At 40.9% G+C, this 19,933-nt stretch overlaps 1 protein-coding gene across 1 annotated transcript in view; it reads left to right on the top strand.

Moving 5' to 3' along the window:
- The window catches only part of PTPN21 (protein tyrosine phosphatase non-receptor type 21), a 63,590-nt gene extending 53,296 nt beyond the window's left edge, over positions 1 to 10,294 (top strand). The window contains exons 14-19 of the mRNA XM_074365174.1: positions 2,893 to 3,030; positions 3,931 to 4,152; positions 6,435 to 6,563; positions 6,743 to 6,977; positions 7,393 to 7,553; positions 7,786 to 10,294. Of these exons, the coding sequence (XP_074221275.1) occupies positions 2,893 to 3,030; positions 3,931 to 4,152; positions 6,435 to 6,563; positions 6,743 to 6,977; positions 7,393 to 7,553; positions 7,786 to 7,914 (1,014 nt within the window). The 3' untranslated portion in view covers positions 7,915 to 10,294. The remainder of the gene's footprint in view (positions 1 to 2,892; positions 3,031 to 3,930; positions 4,153 to 6,434; positions 6,564 to 6,742; positions 6,978 to 7,392; positions 7,554 to 7,785) is intronic.
- Positions 10,295 to 19,933: the final 9,639 nt, after the last annotated feature.

Here is a 19,933-nt window from a genome sequence, read left to right on the forward strand (position 1 = left end):
GTCCTCTTGCTGCACCCCTCTGGAGTCCGGCTCCTCCTTGTCCAGGCCTCCATTCCCTGTGTTCTGGGCTCCGGCCAAGCGAAAGCGGTTAAGTAGCCTATCCATTCTGTCCCGCGCTGCTCCCAGGGACCCGGCAACTAGGACTCCTCCCCCATCTCTGCTGGTCGGCATATCCAGACTTGAGGGCCCATGGAAAGTGTGGTTCTGGCCCAGTGTAGCTCCTCTAGGATGCTGTAAACATCTTCATAAGCAGGAGAAAAAGTCACATAGTATCATAGTGCTTCTGAAATAGATCAGTACAGGTAGACTAAAACTACGTACAGCAGTGCCATGGATTTAAATGTATTTTCTTCTAATGGATTTGAATTGCAAGTTTATTTTTAATTTTTCTTGGGAATACACTCTTACTCATCTGCCTGAAGAGTGAAGGCCAATGTCTCAGGTCTGCTGCAGCGGAGGGGATGGGCTCACAATCAATGATTCAGGCTGGGGACAAGATGTGGGTGTGTCTTCCAAAGTAACTCTGTCCTGAGCTAGCTGGCGGGGCCCTCTCATGGTTAACACTCTTCCCTAATTACAGCAAGAACTGTCCATCGTTTTTATGTGACCTGGGTCTCTTCCCCAGATAATACTTGCTTTGAATAGAGTTTAGTGTTCAAGCCTGTTGTCCCTGTAGTTTTGAATGGGCCTAGCAAGTTCTGCTAGATCTGAGGACTTTGATCAGTCTGGTTCTCTAAAAATACAAAATGTCTCCTTCATTGACCTTTAAGACCTACAGTATTAGTGAGGTTATGTGATTGGACCATGCTGCTGCCCCTCTTTTGGCATAAGGGATCTCCTTACTTGAAGACTGTGAGTGGTGGCTCTGGCCTAGGGAAACCTGGGTCTGAGTCTCAGCACTGCCGTCCATTCGTTCCCTGCCAGTGGACTGGGTCCTTCACGCACCAGAACCTCAGCTTCTCCATCTGTACCACGGGATGGTCACCCCTCCTCTGCCTGCTGTGGCACTGTGTTAGGTCCCACATAAGGTCAGGCGTAAAAGGTGCTTTCTGAATTCTATGATACTGCATAACTGATTTTAATGCAAAGTTTTTATTGTTTTAACCCCGATTACTGTGTATAAAGAGGCAGCTGTGTGACTTTGGGCCAACTGCTTACTCTCTGACTGGTTGTCTCATTTGTAAATGAGATGACCGAAGAGAGTTGCTGGGGGAGTCAAGTGAGATCCTGGCACGTAGAAAGTGCTCAGTCAAGTTTAACTTATTACTGTGAGATTGCATCATACATTTAGCTGACTGACTTCCCAAGAGATGAAGAGCCCAACCCCATGCTAAACCTTCTGGCCCCCTTCAGAGTAACTTGGAGGCCATTATTTTAATTGTTACAGCCAGCGATTATACTAATGTGAATTATGGTTTTAGAGGTTTCATACTAAAAACAGTGAAATAAATTACAGATAAGCAGGAACATTTGAGAATTCTCCACCCATCTCCACCTCCAGGGTTTGATTGCTATCAGAAAAAGGTGGACTGGTTTGAGTGCTTGTCTGTCTACATAAAGTGTTTTTGTTTCACCCTTAGTCTTGTGTGGTGGTTCTCACTGAAGAAATCATTGTATGAGTTGTACATTTAAGACCATGTCTTTGCACGCTAAGGGCTAAATAAGGGGTATTTGAAGTGAGTTTTGACACTATGCCCCTTTCTTTAAGTACCTTTAGAACTGACCTTACAACCAGTTGGCTTCATCCAGCATTTCTTTGCTGGGGCATCGTGAGCCATTTTTAGGCCAGGAAGTGCTGGGCCACCTCTACTGGCTGGCAGGAGCTGACTGTTCAATTTTCAGTGTCTCATGAGCTGGTTGATAATAAACTGGCAGATGAAAGTTAGCCGTGGTGAGACTATTTGCACTGCAGAACCTGGCAAACTTTACACAACTCCTCGCCTCCCCACCGCAAAGCCCAGTGTTAAACATTCACCAGTTTTGTGCACACATGAGAATCACGAAATTTTAAGCCTCAGCAGGAACCTTTTAGTCTCTATGCCTCTCTCTCTCCCCCCCAGGCTGATAAAGCTGGAGTAAAGTTGATTTCATTTGTGAGACAGAACTGAGAAAACCATTTATAATTATTATAAATGCTTATAATTATAATAGGTCATTATAATTATTATAGCTTCCAAGGAGGTGTAGACTGTGGAGGGAGACTTGGCATTCTTGGGCTTGTTTGCCTGAGAGGGGAAAATCATTGGCTTTAGTAATAACTTAGGAAACACCAGTTTTCGGAGACAGGGTTCTGACAATGCCCTGTCTTATCCCCTCTCCTCCTGGTGTAATGATGGAGATTTCAGCCCTGCTGTTTTCCTCACTTGAAAATGTGTGGTTCTGAGAGGTGCGGTGATCTAATCCAGGTCACACAAGTCTGCAAGGGAATAGAGCCACCACAGAAAACAATTTTTTCAGAATGATTTAAATAATTTGTATTTTTAAAAAATTATAAAAGCTTTTTACTATCAGGTGACCACTTTTAAACCCTTTTTTGTGGACTGCAGCTCATGCTTTTGTGTGTGTCGTGGTTTGATGTTTGGGAGTTCCATGAAAGAACGCTGTCTGCTGGGAGCCTCACCCTTCATTACAGCGGAGCCCTGAAACCAGTTGCATTTCACAACCTTGTATCTGGAAGATTTATCAGGGCTTTGGCCTTGAAAGGAATGTCTTCCTCCTAATATTAAACAACTGTGTGTGTGTATGTGTGTGTGTGAAGGAGTGTCTCTCCTGTGGTGACTGGTTTAGGAGAGGCCTCCCTCTCTTTGTTTCCCGTCGTCAGTCGATTGAAATTTCTTTTCAAACGGATTGTGTTTATGTATATTTGATCTATCTCTATAAATATTTTTATAGGGAATGAAAAAGAGCCGAGTAGATGCAAAAAAAGTTGGTCCTCTCAAGCTGGCTGCCCTAAATGGACTCTCCCTGTCCCGGCTGCCTCTGCCTGATGAAGGAAAGGACGTGCCTGCCAGAGCCACGAACGATGAGAGGGTACGTGCCAGAGCCAGGCCTGGGCGCAGTGATGCACAGCTGCCTTCTGGGGATTTTACTGAATTTTCTGACACATTTGATAATCACAGATGAGTGTCAGGACTTTTGTAATCTGGATTTCAGAGTGGGGGTGAATTTCTAGCTAACATCTTCATAGATAATTTCAGACTAAATGATGACTTTTGTCTGTTTGTTTCTGAATGTTGTTCTTGACCTTCTTCTGACCGTCTGTGGCGGGCTTGATTTTTGATGGCCTGAAAGTTGGAGGAAATCTGCAAACAGATGAGTATACACACACACACAGGAGAGAAGGCAGACATCGACTCCTTGCATTATGTAGAAAACTTATCTCAACAGTGAACAGTTACTGAATTTTTCAAAACTTTCCTTGTGACCGAGATGTATTTGCTATGAGACTCTGTTATACCAAAATCAGATGGGCATGAATTATGCTAAGCAAAAATTAACTTACACTTGGACCCTGGAGATAGTACCAATATTGACTACTGTTTTCAGTTTTTTATATATCATACTATAAAATTGAAGCATTTATTCATAGAGGTTGAAATTGGTTATACTACTCTAGGACTTACTGTTCTCCAGGAGAATTTTTTGTTCTTAAGGGGTCACAGAATTGACTGTAGATTTAGAGGAAATGAATTCAACGAATTGTTTTAGGCTAATTATAACAGAACTTTGCATTGTATTTCTCACCAATAAGGCTATTTCATTTATTCTTTTATTGTTTTGGCTTTTTAAATTCAACTGTGGTTTCATCTAGAATTTTCAATATTAGATAATGTTAGACTTGAAGCAGAAAATGAGATTTCAGATGTACAATCAAAATGCAGCTGTGGCATGGGACAATATTCACATTATTTCCCACATTCTGTTTTTCAGTGTAAAATACTGGAACAGCGGTTAGAACAGGGGATGGTATTCACAGAATATGAAAGAATTCTTAAAAAACGGCTAGTTGATGGGGAGTGCTCAACAGCACGACTCCCTGAAAATGCAGAGAGAAATCGGTTCCAAGATGTCCTTCCCTATGACGATGCCAGAGTGGAGCTGGTCCCAACCAAAGAAAACAATACCGGCTACATCAACGCATCACATATTAAGGTGAGGGGAGTGTTTAGAGTGGTACTCAGGCTGGGAAGTTTCCAGTTAGATTACAAGAATGGTAAGAATCGTATTCATGTCTGTATTCTAAAAGCACCCTGGTTTTGAACCATCTTGACAAACTATGTATATTATAAGCTGGGAAATCCACATGCCAAGGCTGGATAGAAAGTGTTTGCCAACAGAGCCGGGGTCACGTTTGTCCCTCCATGTGGTGAACCCCCCTCCCCCACCCCGGCATTGTTACCAGGTCTCCAGGACCACTTGCCTGACTTCAGAACTTTGTTCCTCTAAATCTGAAGACCTCTTTCTAGCTCTTAAGTGCTCTCAAGAGCAGCTGAATTGCTGCTTTTTCCTTTTCGCATACCTACATGCATTTTTATGTGACAGAAGTGTCTGGGTTTTCTGATGGTGTTCACCAAAGCTTTTCCTTACGATGGTGCCATCTATGTTCTTTGCATAGTCTCTTAATCTTTTTTTTTTAATTTATTTTTTATTTTATTTTTTCAGTGGAGATACTAAGTAAGCATACACTCTGCCACTGAGCTGTACCCTCCCCCTTTACACTCTTAATCATTTTTAAAAATCATTTATTCTTCAAAGAAGCAGTGCCGCCTTCCCCCTGGAAACAGTATAATTTAACTGTGGTAACGTTATATCCATTAAAATGGGAGAAGTGATGGTTCACAGCAGGAAGGTGAGCAAAGCCAGATGCTCTGTCTTCTCCATCATCATACTCTCTGTTCATGCCGGCTGGAGATTCAGTTCATTATTTTGGGAAGAGGATATTTCCTTATAGTGAATGAGTCAGTGTCTGTGGTCAGGTGTTATTTTTCTTCTTTCCCACATTTTACTTCGTTTGCCAGTGGTGTTTGACTGAGAGCATTCTACACTTGAGACTGGAGGGCCAGCTGTCGGCCTGTGAGTGCCGAGCTCTTCACGGTCCTTAGGAGTCTATGCACCTGGACATCATTTGTTTAAAACCGAGCACTTCTTTGGCATAGCTTATCCCGTCTCTCGTGACTGGGTGGATAAGCGTTGAATAATGCAGTTCTGTTGTGTTATTTCACATCTTCAGAGGCAACCTGGAGAGCAGTGGAAGGAGTCTGACTTCCAAATTCCTGGACTGACCACTTACCAGTATAGGACCTCGGTGTACTTATCTCTGAATAAATGAAGAAATTCCGACATGTCCCCCTTAGGCTCCCCCTCAGACCCTTCCTCCCTGATTCCTGTTTGTGGGGGGAACTGGTACCACCCACAGCGAGCCCAGTGGAGGATGAGGGGACTCAAGCTGCAGCCCTCCATGGGGGCACGGGCAGCAGGGTTTACACTCACAGGGCGGTTACTGTCGTCACTCACTAGCAGGGGAGCCGAGATTTAACCCAGATTCCCTGGTGACCCATCCTATAATTATTACACTGGACTGTTCTCAAGGAGGTTAAATTTTAAGTGGAAACTTAGCATCGTTATGGAGGATGACCCTGACCATCAGTTCAGCGGTGAGACTACCTTAGGCAGGAAGATTTTTCTTTTCTTCCCTAGAAATCCGACATTTAACTTAGGTTTTGGCTAAGTTGCTGATGCTTTATCTAGTGTGTTTTGTATTTCATGAGGGACAATTGTGTTTGAAATTTGGGGTACAGTGATGTTGATACTATTTTTGCAAGAAGAAGAACCCTAACAGCAATAACAACCACTTACTGACTGGGATTTCAAAATTGTAGAATAGATAAACAAGATTACACTGTATAGCACAGGGAAATATACACAAAATGTTATGATAACTCACAGAGAAAAAAATGTGACAATGAGTGTGTGTATGTCCATGAATGACTGAAAAATTGTGCTGAACACTGGAATTTGACACAACATTGTAAAATGATTATAAATCAATAAAAAATGTTAAAAAAAATAAAAAACAGAAAGCATAAGATAAAAAAAAAAATAACCACCACTTACTGACGACCTGCCACGTGCAAGGCACCGCACATATTGACTCGCTCAACCCAGACAGCTTGAGGGTAGGTGGTATTTTTACTGTATAGGTGAGAACTGAGGTTTGGAGAGGGTAAGGAGATGGCCCCAGGTCACATAGATACGATGTGAATTCATAGTGCACACATATATAAAGGTGTCCGTAATGGAAAAAGAATAAGATAAAAAGTCTTTCTTTCTTCTGCTGAATAGTTGAGTTCTTTTTCAGTATTAGCATGAACAAATGTACATATGTGTATTATACACATAATAATTTTTTTTTTTTACACCTTTTCTAATTTCAGGTCTCTGTCAGTGGAATTGAATGGGATTATATTGCCACTCAGGGGCCATTACAAAACACCTGTCAGGATTTTTGGCAGATGGTGTGGGAACAGGGAATTGCTATTATAGCAATGGTGACAGCAGAAGAGGTAGGCACTCATTTCTCTTAATTGATTTTCTCGGCCTCGGAAGGACAGTTAATATTGATCATGTGGAATCCTGACCTTTAGAGAAAAAAGTAGAGTAGGGCTCTGAATTTCAGACATGCTCTCCGTGAAAGGGCATCCTTTGCTGGATCTTGTGTTTTGACTGGACTTGTCTTTCACAGGAGGGTGGGAGGGAGAAGAGCTTTCGCTACTGGCCACGCCTTGGATCCAGGCACAACACCGTCACCTACGGCAGGTTTAAGATCACCACCCGGTTCCGCACAGACTCCGGCTGCTACGCCACCACGGGCCTGAAGATGAAGCACCTTCTCACGGGGCAGGAGAGGACAGTTTGGCACCTCCAGTACACAGACTGGCCCGAGCACGGCTGTCCAGAGGACCTCAAGGGATTTTTATGTAAGTATCTTCATTCCCAGCACAGCCTCTGCCACAGAGAGGAAGACTTAGGTTCCTGAAACATTTCCTTTCTGTTGTCCCACATAAGCTTTGGGCTTGTTTTAAAATAAAAATTTTAAGTGTTTAAGGGATGCTTCACAGAAGAGATTTTAAAGTATGACTTGGTAGTGAGCAGAGTGCCGTAACTGACTCTTAGGGGCTTTCTCCTCTGTTTTGTTTTGTAGACGAGGAAAGGGAAGCCCGGGCAGTCAGAGACTTGCCCGCGGTCTCACTGTCAGTTAACATCTGGGGCTGGTTAATCAGCACCCAGTGCTCTGTACCTGGAGTCTCCCCAGTCAGTGGAGATAATCTGAAAACTGTTAATTTGATAGGCCTTAATCCCTCTGTATTTTTCAATTTCACTGATGTCTCACAGCATACCTGGAGGAGATCCAGTCTGTTCGACGCCACACAAATAGTACAAGTGAGCCCAAAAGCCCCAACCCTCCGTTGCTGGTCCACTGCAGCGCTGGCGTGGGGCGGACCGGCGTCGTCATCTTGTCGGAGATCATGATTGCCTGTCTGGAGCACAACGAGGTGCTTGTTCCCTCTGTGGGTGAGGGGAGAGGTGGGCGGGGCGCCTGGCTGGGAAAGAGAGGGACCTAGTGGCCTAACGGCTCTTTCTGAACAAATGTCCTCGGGATTCGTTATAGAAGATGCCGAGGTAGAAAAGAGACTGTCTGCAGCCAGATTTCTGCTCGGACACCCGCTCCCCGCCCCTCTCTCTCCAGGTAGCCCCCTGCTCTCATCGCTGCTTCTCTCGATTTAGGTGCTGGACATCCCACGGGTGCTGGACACACTGAGGCAGCAGAGAATGATGATGGTGCAGACCCTCTGCCAGTACACGTTCGTCTACCGAGTTCTCATTCAGTTCCTGAAAAGCTCAAGGCTCATATAAGCTCCCACAGCTTCCTCCGGGGGACCTGATCATGTGAAGCGTTTACAGCTTAAGTGCTTGCCTAACTCATGCTTTCTCCTCGACACTCAACCCACGCAGAGCGCTACTCGGGACGTAAGTGACGGCGCAGAAGGAAGTCTGCAGAGCGCGAGGCTGAGGAGGGGGTTTACCTGGGGAAGAAGCTGGAGAAGAAGGACTTGGTTTCGAGGGCATTGCCTGCTCCAGTCTGTCCAGTCTGCAGTACTTGCACACTTTTGGCGATTGTATTTTCTAGATAATTCTCTTATTTCACAGAAGCTACGCTGGGCAATTCTGGCAATCATTAAGTCATATAGGTTTCTATCATAAACTAATTTTTGATAATGAAATTTTATTTTATGACTAAAATATTTGGGGTTTTCTTGTCCAGAAACTGAGCTTTCTGTGGTGATGATCCACAGATATGAGTGGTTCCTATATAACTTTGTATTTAAAACCATGTTATTATATTTCATTGTTTTGAAAAAAGTCTTGGGTACATAACAGTTTAGTTACCAAACCCAAAACTATAAGAATAATCTAAAAGTGTTATTTTGAAACATAGAAAACATTTTTATATTCAGAAAATTTTTTTATCCTAAAAATTCTATATATTTGTACCTTCTATATTTTCCAAATAAGAGTTCAACTTATTAAGGTACTGAAATGAGACAGTTAATGTAAGTTAAAGCTGGGAATGAAGGCACATTATTTAAAATGTATGAGAATAATCAGATTCACTATTGTTTTTCAGTATTACTCGTAAACCCAAATGAGTTTGATTTTATTGGTTGAAAATGAAGTGAAAAATAATTGCATAAGATGGTTTTAAGCACTTTTTTGTTGAAAACAACAAACCTGAGTTTTTAATGTTATATTGCTTTATAGATGAAACAGTAACAGCAGACATGTTGAAGGTGTCTTGGAAGAGATGAGTAAGTGTATGTAGGATGGCTCGGGCAGGAGTACGTGCCGTGCAAATGCAAGATGGTAAATGCAAGTTGCCTTCGTCTTTACAAAAATGCAGTATTATCTATACTCAGACTGAGATGCTGGGATGGAGAGTAGGGGCTTGGGAAGAGTCTGGGGGCTGACCCCCTCAGAGGTAGGTATTCCCGGGAAGTTCAGGACCCGTCACTGGCAACGACTCACTCTGTGTCCTTGAAGTTCTTCCATCTACACCTCTCTTCTTCTTCTTTTTTTTTTTTTTATTTAACAAATCAGGTTTATATTATCATTAAAAGAAGCCTTGACCAGGCTTTGTTTTCTTTTGGTTGAAAGAAGGGAAGAGTTAGTAATAGCTCACCTCATCTCCCAGAACCGCAGCCCAGACTTGCGGGGTCACCAGAGATGGCTGTGGTATTCAAGAGGTACTGGAATTTTCGCTCCTTAATCCCCTGACTTCCCCCCAGGTCTGTTTTAGCCCCTTGCTGCTCCCATTTAGGCCCATCCCCATGGGCAGGACCAGGATGAATTAAAGGGGGGTGTCGCTTGGAGCCCAGGCTGGGGTGGCCTTGTCCCAGTGGTCACTGCAGGGGAGAGGAAGGACCTACAGGTCCGTTTCGCTGAGGAGCTTTCTCTTTCCTCTTCCTTCTTGAGGCTGCTTCTCCAAAATGCAGAGCTTCCAAAATGTCAAGTTCAGGGCTATTTCCCCAGATCACAGTATCCTAGGGACAATTCTGGTTCCCACGTTAACTCCTAAAGTGGTTTAACTCATTCTTGTCACTGTTAAGTGTGTGTTGTTGGCTGTGAGAACAGGATTTCTTTTAAACAGTGTATGTCTGCTTGCTCTGATCCAGACACAGCCATTTAAGAGGAAAATTCAGAAGATGTTAATGAAAATGAGTATTGAAAGTGGGCATGCTTCTCACTTGGGAACAAAGCATTCATTTTAAATCTAAAATTGTTTATAAAGGACAATAGACCCAAGTGTAAATATTCAGAAAGAGCATCCCAGAAGAAGGGAATAAGTTTTTTATTCTGATATTTCCCACCTCCATACCATATAAAGGACAGGAGTGTTTCTGAGGCTTTTTTTCTTCCATGGTATGTTTTTTAAAAATGCTTTTCTGTCAGATTGAAACATTTTGAAGTGTCCCATTGACAAGAACATATTGTAAAACAAAAATCTAAAGAGTAATATATGGTATGTTTGTGTTTCTGTTGTAATAATTTGATTATAAGAGAATTACTTATGAGGTCTAAGTTACACTGTATAAATGTCACTCTTAAAACTCGCATGTTTGACATAGCTTCTAAAACCCATGTAATTTTTGGTGTCCCTTTCGAATTTTTAAACTTTTAATTAACAGTTAGTGAATTTGAAAGTATTTCTGAATAAAAATGAATCTACATTACTGGACTTTGAAGTCATGTGATTTTTAAGAGCGAACGGTAGAACGCTGAGGTCTCACGGGCTCACCGTGTCTGAACTGAGGACATGTCTGTCTGCTGAAGTTCCACTATGCTTCAGCATTTTAGTGTCCTTTAGTTCCTTGATACTCTTAATTTCTTATTAAAATTACCAAAATGTACATTTTCACAGAAAGTAGGTTATAAACCAGTGTTTTCCACTGACCAATTTTGGCATCTTTGGCATCAGCTTTCCTGATGAGTGGGATCTTTTGATAAAATATTCTAGTTGTTTTGAGAACAGAAAGTATTCATTTTAGAATATCATTTGGAATGTTAATTGCAGTCATTATTACTTATTTTCTTCTGGAACATCTACTGTGAAACATACAGAAAGCCCTAGAATGTAGCCTTTAAAACGTTTTGGCAGGGTTAAAACAGGCTGTACTTCCTTAGAAATTTCCAGAAAGAGCGCGGTCTAGGCAGAAACCCAGAGGAGGGTGTGCGGGTGTAGGCCCAAGTGATGGCAGCACGGCCTGGACAACCTTTCTGTGAAGCTTTCATCATCAGAAGAGAACAGTCATTTCAAATGGGTAGGTAAGTCAATGTTGACCATATTAAGAAAATATAAATGTCCACATTATATGTCTTACAAAACTTTGAACATATTACAATACAAAGAATTACTGTTTACTGTAAATCATTTTAAAAACCAGACTTTTTAAAGGAACTTTTTTGGACATAAGCTTAGGGGATTTGTTTTCCATCGAGTTCTGTGGAACAAGCTAAACCGTCTCTTCCCAGTTTAAAATTTACTAAAATAATCTGAATTGGGGGGGGGGCTCTCCTTTTAAACTGAGGGATAGACATTTCAAAAACAGGAATAGACACATTAGAAATTTGCCTGGAAAAACATTTCTTGAAAGAACGAGTTTTTCACATTTTTCTGGTAGACAAGGGCTCCATTTACCCTAAGTATCTATAATTACTTTAGAAAATGAGGGAAAATCGGAAAGTCTAGAGATTTAAGGTTTGCATGTGTTGGGGGTGGATGGATAGAGGATTTTAGTAAATACCTGAAGAGGTCCTTGGATTGTTAAAGTGGCATGGTTTTCTCTATAGTACAGGCAGTTGCCAAATAAAAACTATGCTCTAAAAGTTCCAAGTGTATGTTAAATGACTGAGAATGTTGTTCACAAGGGGGAATATCTGTTTTGTTTTGGATTTTGTTTTTTTTTTTTTTTTTTTTTTTTTTGAGGAGGGAGGTAATTAGGTTTCTTTCTTTCTTTCTTTCTAGAGGAGGTACTGGGGATTGAACCCAGGACCTTGTGCATGCTAGGCATGCACTCTATCACTTGAGCTATATCCTACCCTCCTACAAGGGGGAATATTACCATATGTTGGTGTTAACTTTCTCAGCTTGTCCTCCTGGAGCTAATTTAAGCCACAGGGGCTCTGAGCGCTAGGTAGTGGTAGTCAAACCTCCATCATCTGTACTCCGGGGAAAATATAACGGCAACTTTCCTCCCTGCTGCTCCCTGCCGGTGAGAGCAGAGAAGAAATTCTATCTATGTCTGCCTGGCAGTGGGGAGTGGGCCTCAGCAAGCAATGGAGTTCAGATCTATCAGGGATTCAAGAGAGAATTACACAGAAGTGAGTGTCCCCTCATTTGTCTCAGAAACTTGAGTGGCGTATGAAGGGTAAGGAACAGAATGGGTTGTATGGTGACATGAGCGTTGATGCTGCCTGTGAAAATGCCTGTGAGGTGGGGCCGGGTGAAGGGGGACAGATTGGCAGTACATCTCCCCACCTCTCCTACCTCTCCTGCCTCTCTGGATGGTCACTGGCCTGCAATGGGAAGCAGATGATGGGCCTGGGCCAAGAAGGATGGATCGGGTCTGCAGCACCCAGCTGAGGAAGCAGCGGTTCCCAGGCGCATGCTCCCGTGTAAAGAGTATCTCTAGATTACATGGGTGTGAGTTAGGGCCAGGCTGCACTAATATTTCCAAAAATGTTTACATTAAAATACTTAGTTTAAAACTGGAGTAAATCTAAACTTTGTTCAATATGTTGATGGCTTAAGAAAGATAGTACCTGTACACTTAAATTATGCTTTAATATTACAAATAACTACAGATGAATGACAAGAAGGGAATAATTGTTTAAACTACCTGTAGAACTAACAGGGCGGGTGACATACTGCTCCAAATTTTTGAAAATTACTTATTAGGTAGATCTTTTGATCATTATTCTTTAACTTTCATCAAATAATGACTCTGTGATATGTTGTATAAAAGGACCACTTAAAATCTCTATGATACTTTGGTTTTGAATCTATAATGTAAGGTACCCTCACTGGCTATAGCAGTGCACGCTTCCAGTGTACTAAATCTGCAGTTTTAAAGTAAACTCGTAGGTGGTTTTTAAACTGTGTATCCAAAACAAGTACTTTATTTTGGTTGTCACTATCGACATTTTAAGTGTGCATGTATACTTTAAATTCACACTCGAAAAGCTTGGTGAAGAAAAGATCTACAGTATGCACTCTTAGGACCAGGTCTGTGCTACCAAGAAATTCAGAAGGTTGGATTATGTGGATGAGCGAGAATAGGAATCTGTCAGCCCTCATGTATTTGAGTAAATTGATGAGACTAGTACAGATTTCATGCTAACTGGCTTTCTACCTCTATCTGCTGGTTTATCCGCTGAAGAAAACTGAATAAATAAATGGGAAATACAAGCTCAGTCACTCATTTCTCATAAGTGCAAATATCGCAGGTCAGATTGCTGTCATGAATGCTAAGAGACTGTCCAAACCTTTTTATCCCCAGAAGTTTGTTAGAAATTATGTGAAATTAATGGACCATTGAATGAGAGAAATTTTTTGTTCCTTATTTTATAGTAATATTTATTGAACTGTCATTTAATCTTAGAGTTAAGTGTCCTGAAAGGATCTAATGGTTTTGTAGTTTTACTGGAATAACACCATACTGGTTCAGTCCAACAAATAGCCTGAAAAAGAGTAAAAATTCTCCAGAAGGGACAAACTTATTTCTAGAACAGACTTAATAAAAACAAGATTAAATAATGCAGAACTTAAAGCCCATAAAACAAAAAGATGAAAGAAAAACACAGAAGGGAGAAATACCATAATTTGTGACAACTTTTGGATTAGTAATGCCCTGCTGGGTTTTATCCGCATAGTCTGGTTCTGTGGCACAATGGAGAAGTGAAGTAGTTATTGTACAGGGATGATTCTTAATGTTTTTGAAAATTTTCTGTTAGTATCTGTTTAGATTCTCTCCACATTAGATGTTTTCAATTCCATATTAAAAGTAAGCATCTTAATTTCTTGTTGTAGAATTGCGCTATTACACAATTACCAGTGTATTCAATTTCTAAGCAACACATTGGAAATGAGAGGAAAGAATAAAAATATTTTTAAATATCTTTAAAAAACTTGGATGCAGTTACTCAAAAGACTAGCATTGGGCCATTGGAATATATTTTTGCTTTTTACTATTTTCAAGTAATTTTTTTACATTAATATATAAAACACTTAGATTTTCATCATGCAAATGTTAAATATTTTCATGTGAAAACACCTCAATGTTTTCACTCTGTTGTCCTTCACAGAGGGAGATATTCTGAATTACAAGGATATTGTTTAGTTCAGATGAAGAATTACACTGCAACAAAAAGAATTTGTTGTACATTTTCTTTGTTAAAAATTGAAGCAGTCCAAGCCCTATCCATAGTAAATTTAGCAAAGTTTACTGTAAAAATGAGTATCTAGATAAATCTGTTTAAATAAAAATTACAACAGAGGTTAATATGATTTAATAGGCCTAACAAACTTAAACATGTGGAGAAAATTTTTATGAAATACATTTTCTTAGAAAGTTTCCCTATCATTCAAGCAACGCACTGGGAATTCGACCTGGTAGTATACATAGTTGTCTAGTATTTTCTAGTTTAAAAAGCAATTTTACATGCAACTGTCTGATGATCAACAATGTAAAAACATAAAATCAGCAGAGTTTAAATCTTCTAAACTGTCATTGGTTGGTAAAAGTGTGTACATTTAATGGGCAAAGAGTTTGAATAAATGTAATATATATGAACCAGTCTATTTTTGCCATAAAAATAAATATTGAAGCAAGATATGATTTGTGTGTGAATAGTGCAATTAAAGCTGTTTTGCCTCTTTTTTTCATTCTGGATCTTATTGCAAAGAGGCATATAATTAGTCCTATTTTCCCACTGGGTTATTTTAAATAATGTACAGACAATAGATATTTCCTTCAGTAGTTCCCAATCCGTCATCACACGTCTCCATTGTAATCAATCATTTACGAGTTAGAATGCTTCTTGCCAAAATACCCAGCTTCATTAATTTGTGGAACAATTAATCTATTTGAAGAATAAATATTTATGTACGTCCCAGCAGGTTGGCAGAGCTCCTCACACCGTCATCCCTATAGTAGAATTTGTTACTAGTTGAATGTCCACTTCACGTTTTAGTGGGGTTGTTTCTGTTCCAGCAACAGCAACACTGGAAACTTGTTAAAATGCAAATTCTTGAAGCACATCCCAGGTCTGCAAATTCCAAACCAGAAGCTATGGGTGTGGGGCCCAGGAATCTGCCTTAACAAGTTCTCTGGATGATTCTGATGTCCACTGAAGTGGGAGCACTGCTGCTTTAGTAATTAAAAAGCCACAGATGTTCAATATAGACCGCAACTTGGGATTCATGACATAACCAAGCTACAGTTAATAGGCACTAAGCTTTACTTGGGCAACTTTTATTAGGTTAATGGTATTTATAGTTGTAGTAGGCTGATGGGCCCCCAAAGATGTCCACTTCCTAATCCTCTGAGGTTGTGAATAGTATCTTACATGGCAAAAGGGACTCTACAGAAGTGATTAAATTAAGCTTCTTGATTGGGGAAGATTGTTCTGGATTATCCAGGTGCACCCAAAGTAACCACTAAAGTCTTTCTAAGAGGGGGGCAGGAGGGCCAGAGTGAGCAGAGATGTGATGATGGAAGCAGCGGTGAGAGAGAGATTTGAAGATGCTCCACAGCTGGACTTGAAGATGGAAGAAGGGCCCACAAATGAAGGAATGCAGGCAGCCTCCAAAAGCCAGAAAAAGAAACTGATTCTCCCCTAGAGCCTCCAAGAAGAATTCAGCCTTGGCAACATCTTCATTTTATGACTTCTGGCTTCTAGAACTGTAAGTTGGTAAATATGGATTTTTTTTACAAGCCACTAAGTTTGTTAAACTCATCACAGCAGCGATAGAAGTATTTCTCACAGGAAAAACAGTCAACTCACTTGTTTTTAAAATTTTTTTCAATTTTAATTTTTTAAATTGAAGTATAGGTGATTTGCAATATTGTATAAGTTTCAGGTGTACAACACAGTGATTCAGTTTTTAAAGGTTGTACTCAATATATAGTTATTACAAAATATTGGCTATATTCCCTGTGTGCACAATATATCCTTGTAGATCATACATAGTAGTTCGTACCTCTTACTCCCCTGCCCCTTCTTGCCTCTCCTTCCTTCCTTCTCTCCACTGGTAACCAGTAGTTTGTTCTCAGTGTCTGTGAGTCTGTTTCTTTTTTGTTATATTCACTAGTTTGTTGTATTTTTTAGATTCCACATGTAAGTGATATCATAATTTGCAGTAGTTGTCTTTCTCTGACTTATTTCACTAAGCATAAAATCCTCAAAGTCCATTCATGTTGCTGCAAATGGCAAGAGTCCACTCTTTTTTATGGCTGAGTAGTATGCCATTGTATATATATCCCCCACATCTTCTTTACACATTTGTCTGTTGATGGGACACTTAGGTTGCTTCCATATCTTGGCAATTGTAAATAATGCTGCTATGAATGTTGGAGTGCATGTATCTTTTCATGCACTGTCTTCTCTGGAGAAATGTCTATTCAGGTCTTCTGTCTATTTTATGATTGGGTTGTTTGGCTTTTTGATATTGAGTTTTATGAACTGGTTATATATTTTGGATATTAACCCCATATTGGATATGTCATTGGCAAATTCAGTAGGTTGCCTTTTCCTTTTGTTGATCATTTCCTTTGCTGTGCAAAAGTTTTTAATTCAGTCTTATTTGTTTATTTTTGCTTTTGTCTCCTTTGCGATAGGAGGCAGGTCCAAAAAAAATATCGCTATGATTTATGTGAAAGTGTTTCACTGTGTTTTCTTCTGGGAGTCTCCAGTCCTAATTTAGGTCTTTAATCCATTTTGAGTTTATTTTTGTATATGGTGTTAAAGAATGTTCTAATTTCATTCTTTTACAGGTAGCTGTCTAGTTTTCCCAGAACCACTTATTGAAGAGACTGTCTTTTCTCTATTATATATGCTTGCCTCCTTTGTCATAGATTAAGTGACCATAAGTGTATGGATTTATTTCTGGGCTCTACAATAGCTGTTCAATTGATTTATGTGTCTTTTGTGTGTGTACCAATACCATACTGTTTTGATTACTGTAGCTTTGTAGTATAGTCTGATGTCAGGGAGCATGATACCTCCAGCTCTGTTCTTTTTCAAGATAGTTTCAGCTATTTGGTGTCTTTTTAGTTACCATATAAACTTAGCAATTTGTTTTAGTTCTGTGAAAAATGCCATTGGTATTTTGATAGAGATTGCATTGAAACTATAGATTATCTTCGGTAATATGGTCATTTTAACAATATTAGTTCTTCCAATTGATAAACACAGTATATCTTTACATCTTAAATTTCTTTCATCAGTGTCTTACAACTTTCCGAGTACAAGTCCTTTACCTCCTTAAGTAGGATTATTCTAGATATTTTGTTCTTTTTGATGCAATTGTAATTGGGATTGCTTCCAGGGGTCCTCCTGCTGGACTGGGGATCCCTGGGCTGGGGAGCCTGATGTGGGGCTCAGACCCCTTGCCCCTTGGGGAGAATGTCTGCAATTGTAATTATTCTCCCAGTTGTGGGCCGCCGACCCTGGGGTGTGGGACTCGACTGTATTGCATCTCTGCCCCTCCTACCTGTCTCATTGTGGTTTCTTCTTTATATCTTAGTTATAGAAGATCTTTTCTGGTAGGTTCCGGTCTTTTTCACGGATGGCCGTTCTGTAAATAGCTGTAATTTTCATGCACCGGGAGGTGAACTCAGGATCATTCTATTCTGCCCTCTTGGCCTATCTCAACTCATCTGTTTTAAGATCTTAGAAGAACTAGGTGAGTACAGAACCCTTGCATCCAGGACTGCTAGGTGTTTTCACCTCAAAACTTGAATGTTGGTGCAAGACAATTCTCAAGGCAGTAAGTTTGGCTTTAGTGCAAAGCTTTCCTTACCCCAATTCAAAAGCATCTTCTTCCTGACCTTGGAATTAAACATACGGATTTGTTCTTTGGGATATGTCATTACTGGCTCCATCTGTTGCTTTTAAAAAGTCTGGAAAAAGTAACTGGCTAGGTGACATCTTCTATCACTGAAATGTGAGTCAGTTCAGCAGAGTGCTTTCTGGGACTATAATAGCACATGAAGGGTGAGCAGGGGTTTCCACTTCTAGGTGTAAATGATTTCGTATATAATTTCTAAAGACCCTAAGAATTAAGCTAAGACTAACTTTGGCATATTGAAACTAAAAGAAATCTTTGGGTCATCTAATCTACTCTTTGAAATGAAGGCCCAGGATAAAATAATTCATTAGGAAGCTCACAGCTAGTTCATCCACTTGGCAAATTATCTTGCCCTATAAAAGCTACTCTGATCTTTTCTAATTGGCTTCATGGGGGGAAAAATGTGACTTTTTAAGGCTTCTCAAATACATACTAATTTATATTTTGTACGATTTGAAATGTGAGCATATAAGGAAATCTTCATGTAATTTACCAGTTTCCTACATTGCCTGTTCTATATGGGGAATTTGCACGTTGAGTTAAAGAGAGGAGGAAATATCTGTCCTGTTTTCCCTTGTCTGGAGCTAAACCTCCCCTCGAGGTCAAACTGTCTCCCTCCACGAACAGATGCATTCATGCTCAAGCAGACGATGACCTGGGGATCCAAAGAGAACAAGTCCTTTATTTTGAGAAGCCCACATTTTAGACAGTAGACAAACTGGGTACGTACACAATGTTATAAATCTTCTGGCAGATGTGGAAAGATCTCATCCAAAGCAGGAGGGACAGATACAGGGGCAGTCACCCAAGTGTTACATTCAATCTGGGCTGTCAGGGAAGGCTCCAGGGGGCGACAGAGGGGCAATGATGCTCTGAGCAGGAAGCAAGCACAAAGGTGCAGAGAGAGGGCAGACCTCGAGGTTCAGGGAACAAGCAATTAAATGTGATAAGACACTTAGGCTGCGGTGGGGAGAGCATGGCAAGAGATGACCTGGGAAGGAGACACGACTTTATAATATAAAAAATGCAGAGGGGTCTGTACTTTACCTTGTTAGCAAGAGGAAACTCTCAAGGGTTTTATTTTTGGGGGGGGAAGGAGGTGACATGGTCTGTTTTAATATAACAGCCTGTGGTGAGTCCCACACAGCCTGTTTAATTTCTTACAGCCTTGGGACAAAGGCTCTGTAATTACTCCTGTTCAACATGTGAGAAAGGACAAGGAAGCTCAGTAACCAGCTTAAAGTTGCAGCTCATAAGGATCACACCTGAGCAATTTGGCTCCAAAGGCTGACTCATCACAACTCTGTGAGTCAGAGCTGAGAATGGGCTCTGGGAGAAAATGGAGGGAAAGATACACATTAACGTGCTGCTTCAAGTCTAAGCCAGTATTTCCCAAATTTACCATTCACTTCCTACTTTTACACAGCTTTTGCCATGTCCAAGAACCACTTTTAGTATTTCTTTAAACCAACTCATCTTTTTAAACTTAAATTTTAAAGGGAAACCTGAGGATAACAAAACACCCTAAGGGCTACAAAAGTTAGGATGGGTCATAGCCTGAGAGACAAAAAGCTGGACCTAGAGTTGGAGGATAGAGAAGACCAGACACGTCAGGGCAGGCAGAAGGAGTCTGGAGCTGGACCCAAAGGGTGCAGAAGCACCAGGAAGAGAGTTACTGAGAAGGCCTTAAGCAAGATGGCAGCTCCAGTAAAGGGAGGAAAATCTGAACCAGAGCAGTGAGTCTAAGGTACTTATATGGATAATAGCGGGAAGGGTTTGTGCAAGTTCAGGCTGGGCCTGAAAGAAGGATGGAGTTCAAGAAGCAAGCAGAGGGGTGAAGGATGACTGATGGGGAGACCCAGGGTGGGAGCCAAGAATAATGTTAGGATGTTTTAGGTGGTTGAAGAAGACTGCAAGATGGGGAAAAGAAGGGTTGCTTAGGGGGTAAGGTAAAAATCCCAGAGGTGAGAACTGAGGGTAGATGGAGCCGAGAAAGGGCTACAGCATGGTGACTTGCGGCGTAAGACGCTGGGGGAGAACTGGGCTGGGTACCCAGCCCTACCATGCTATACTTTGCAGGTTGTCCTTGAGCCTGAATCCTGAACACACTGGTGATGGTCAGCTTCCCATGAGTGAGATGGACCTGTCATCCAACTACCACCAGAAATCAGGTCTAATACCTCCAGGGGTATGCACCACCTTTTGGGAAACACCTGTGTGGGCAAAGGATGATAAAAGCCTGAGTTA

This window comes from Camelus bactrianus, chromosome 6, assembly GCF_048773025.1.
Source record: "Camelus bactrianus isolate YW-2024 breed Bactrian camel chromosome 6, ASM4877302v1, whole genome shotgun sequence".
NCBI lineage: Eukaryota > Metazoa > Chordata > Mammalia > Artiodactyla > Camelidae > Camelus > Camelus bactrianus.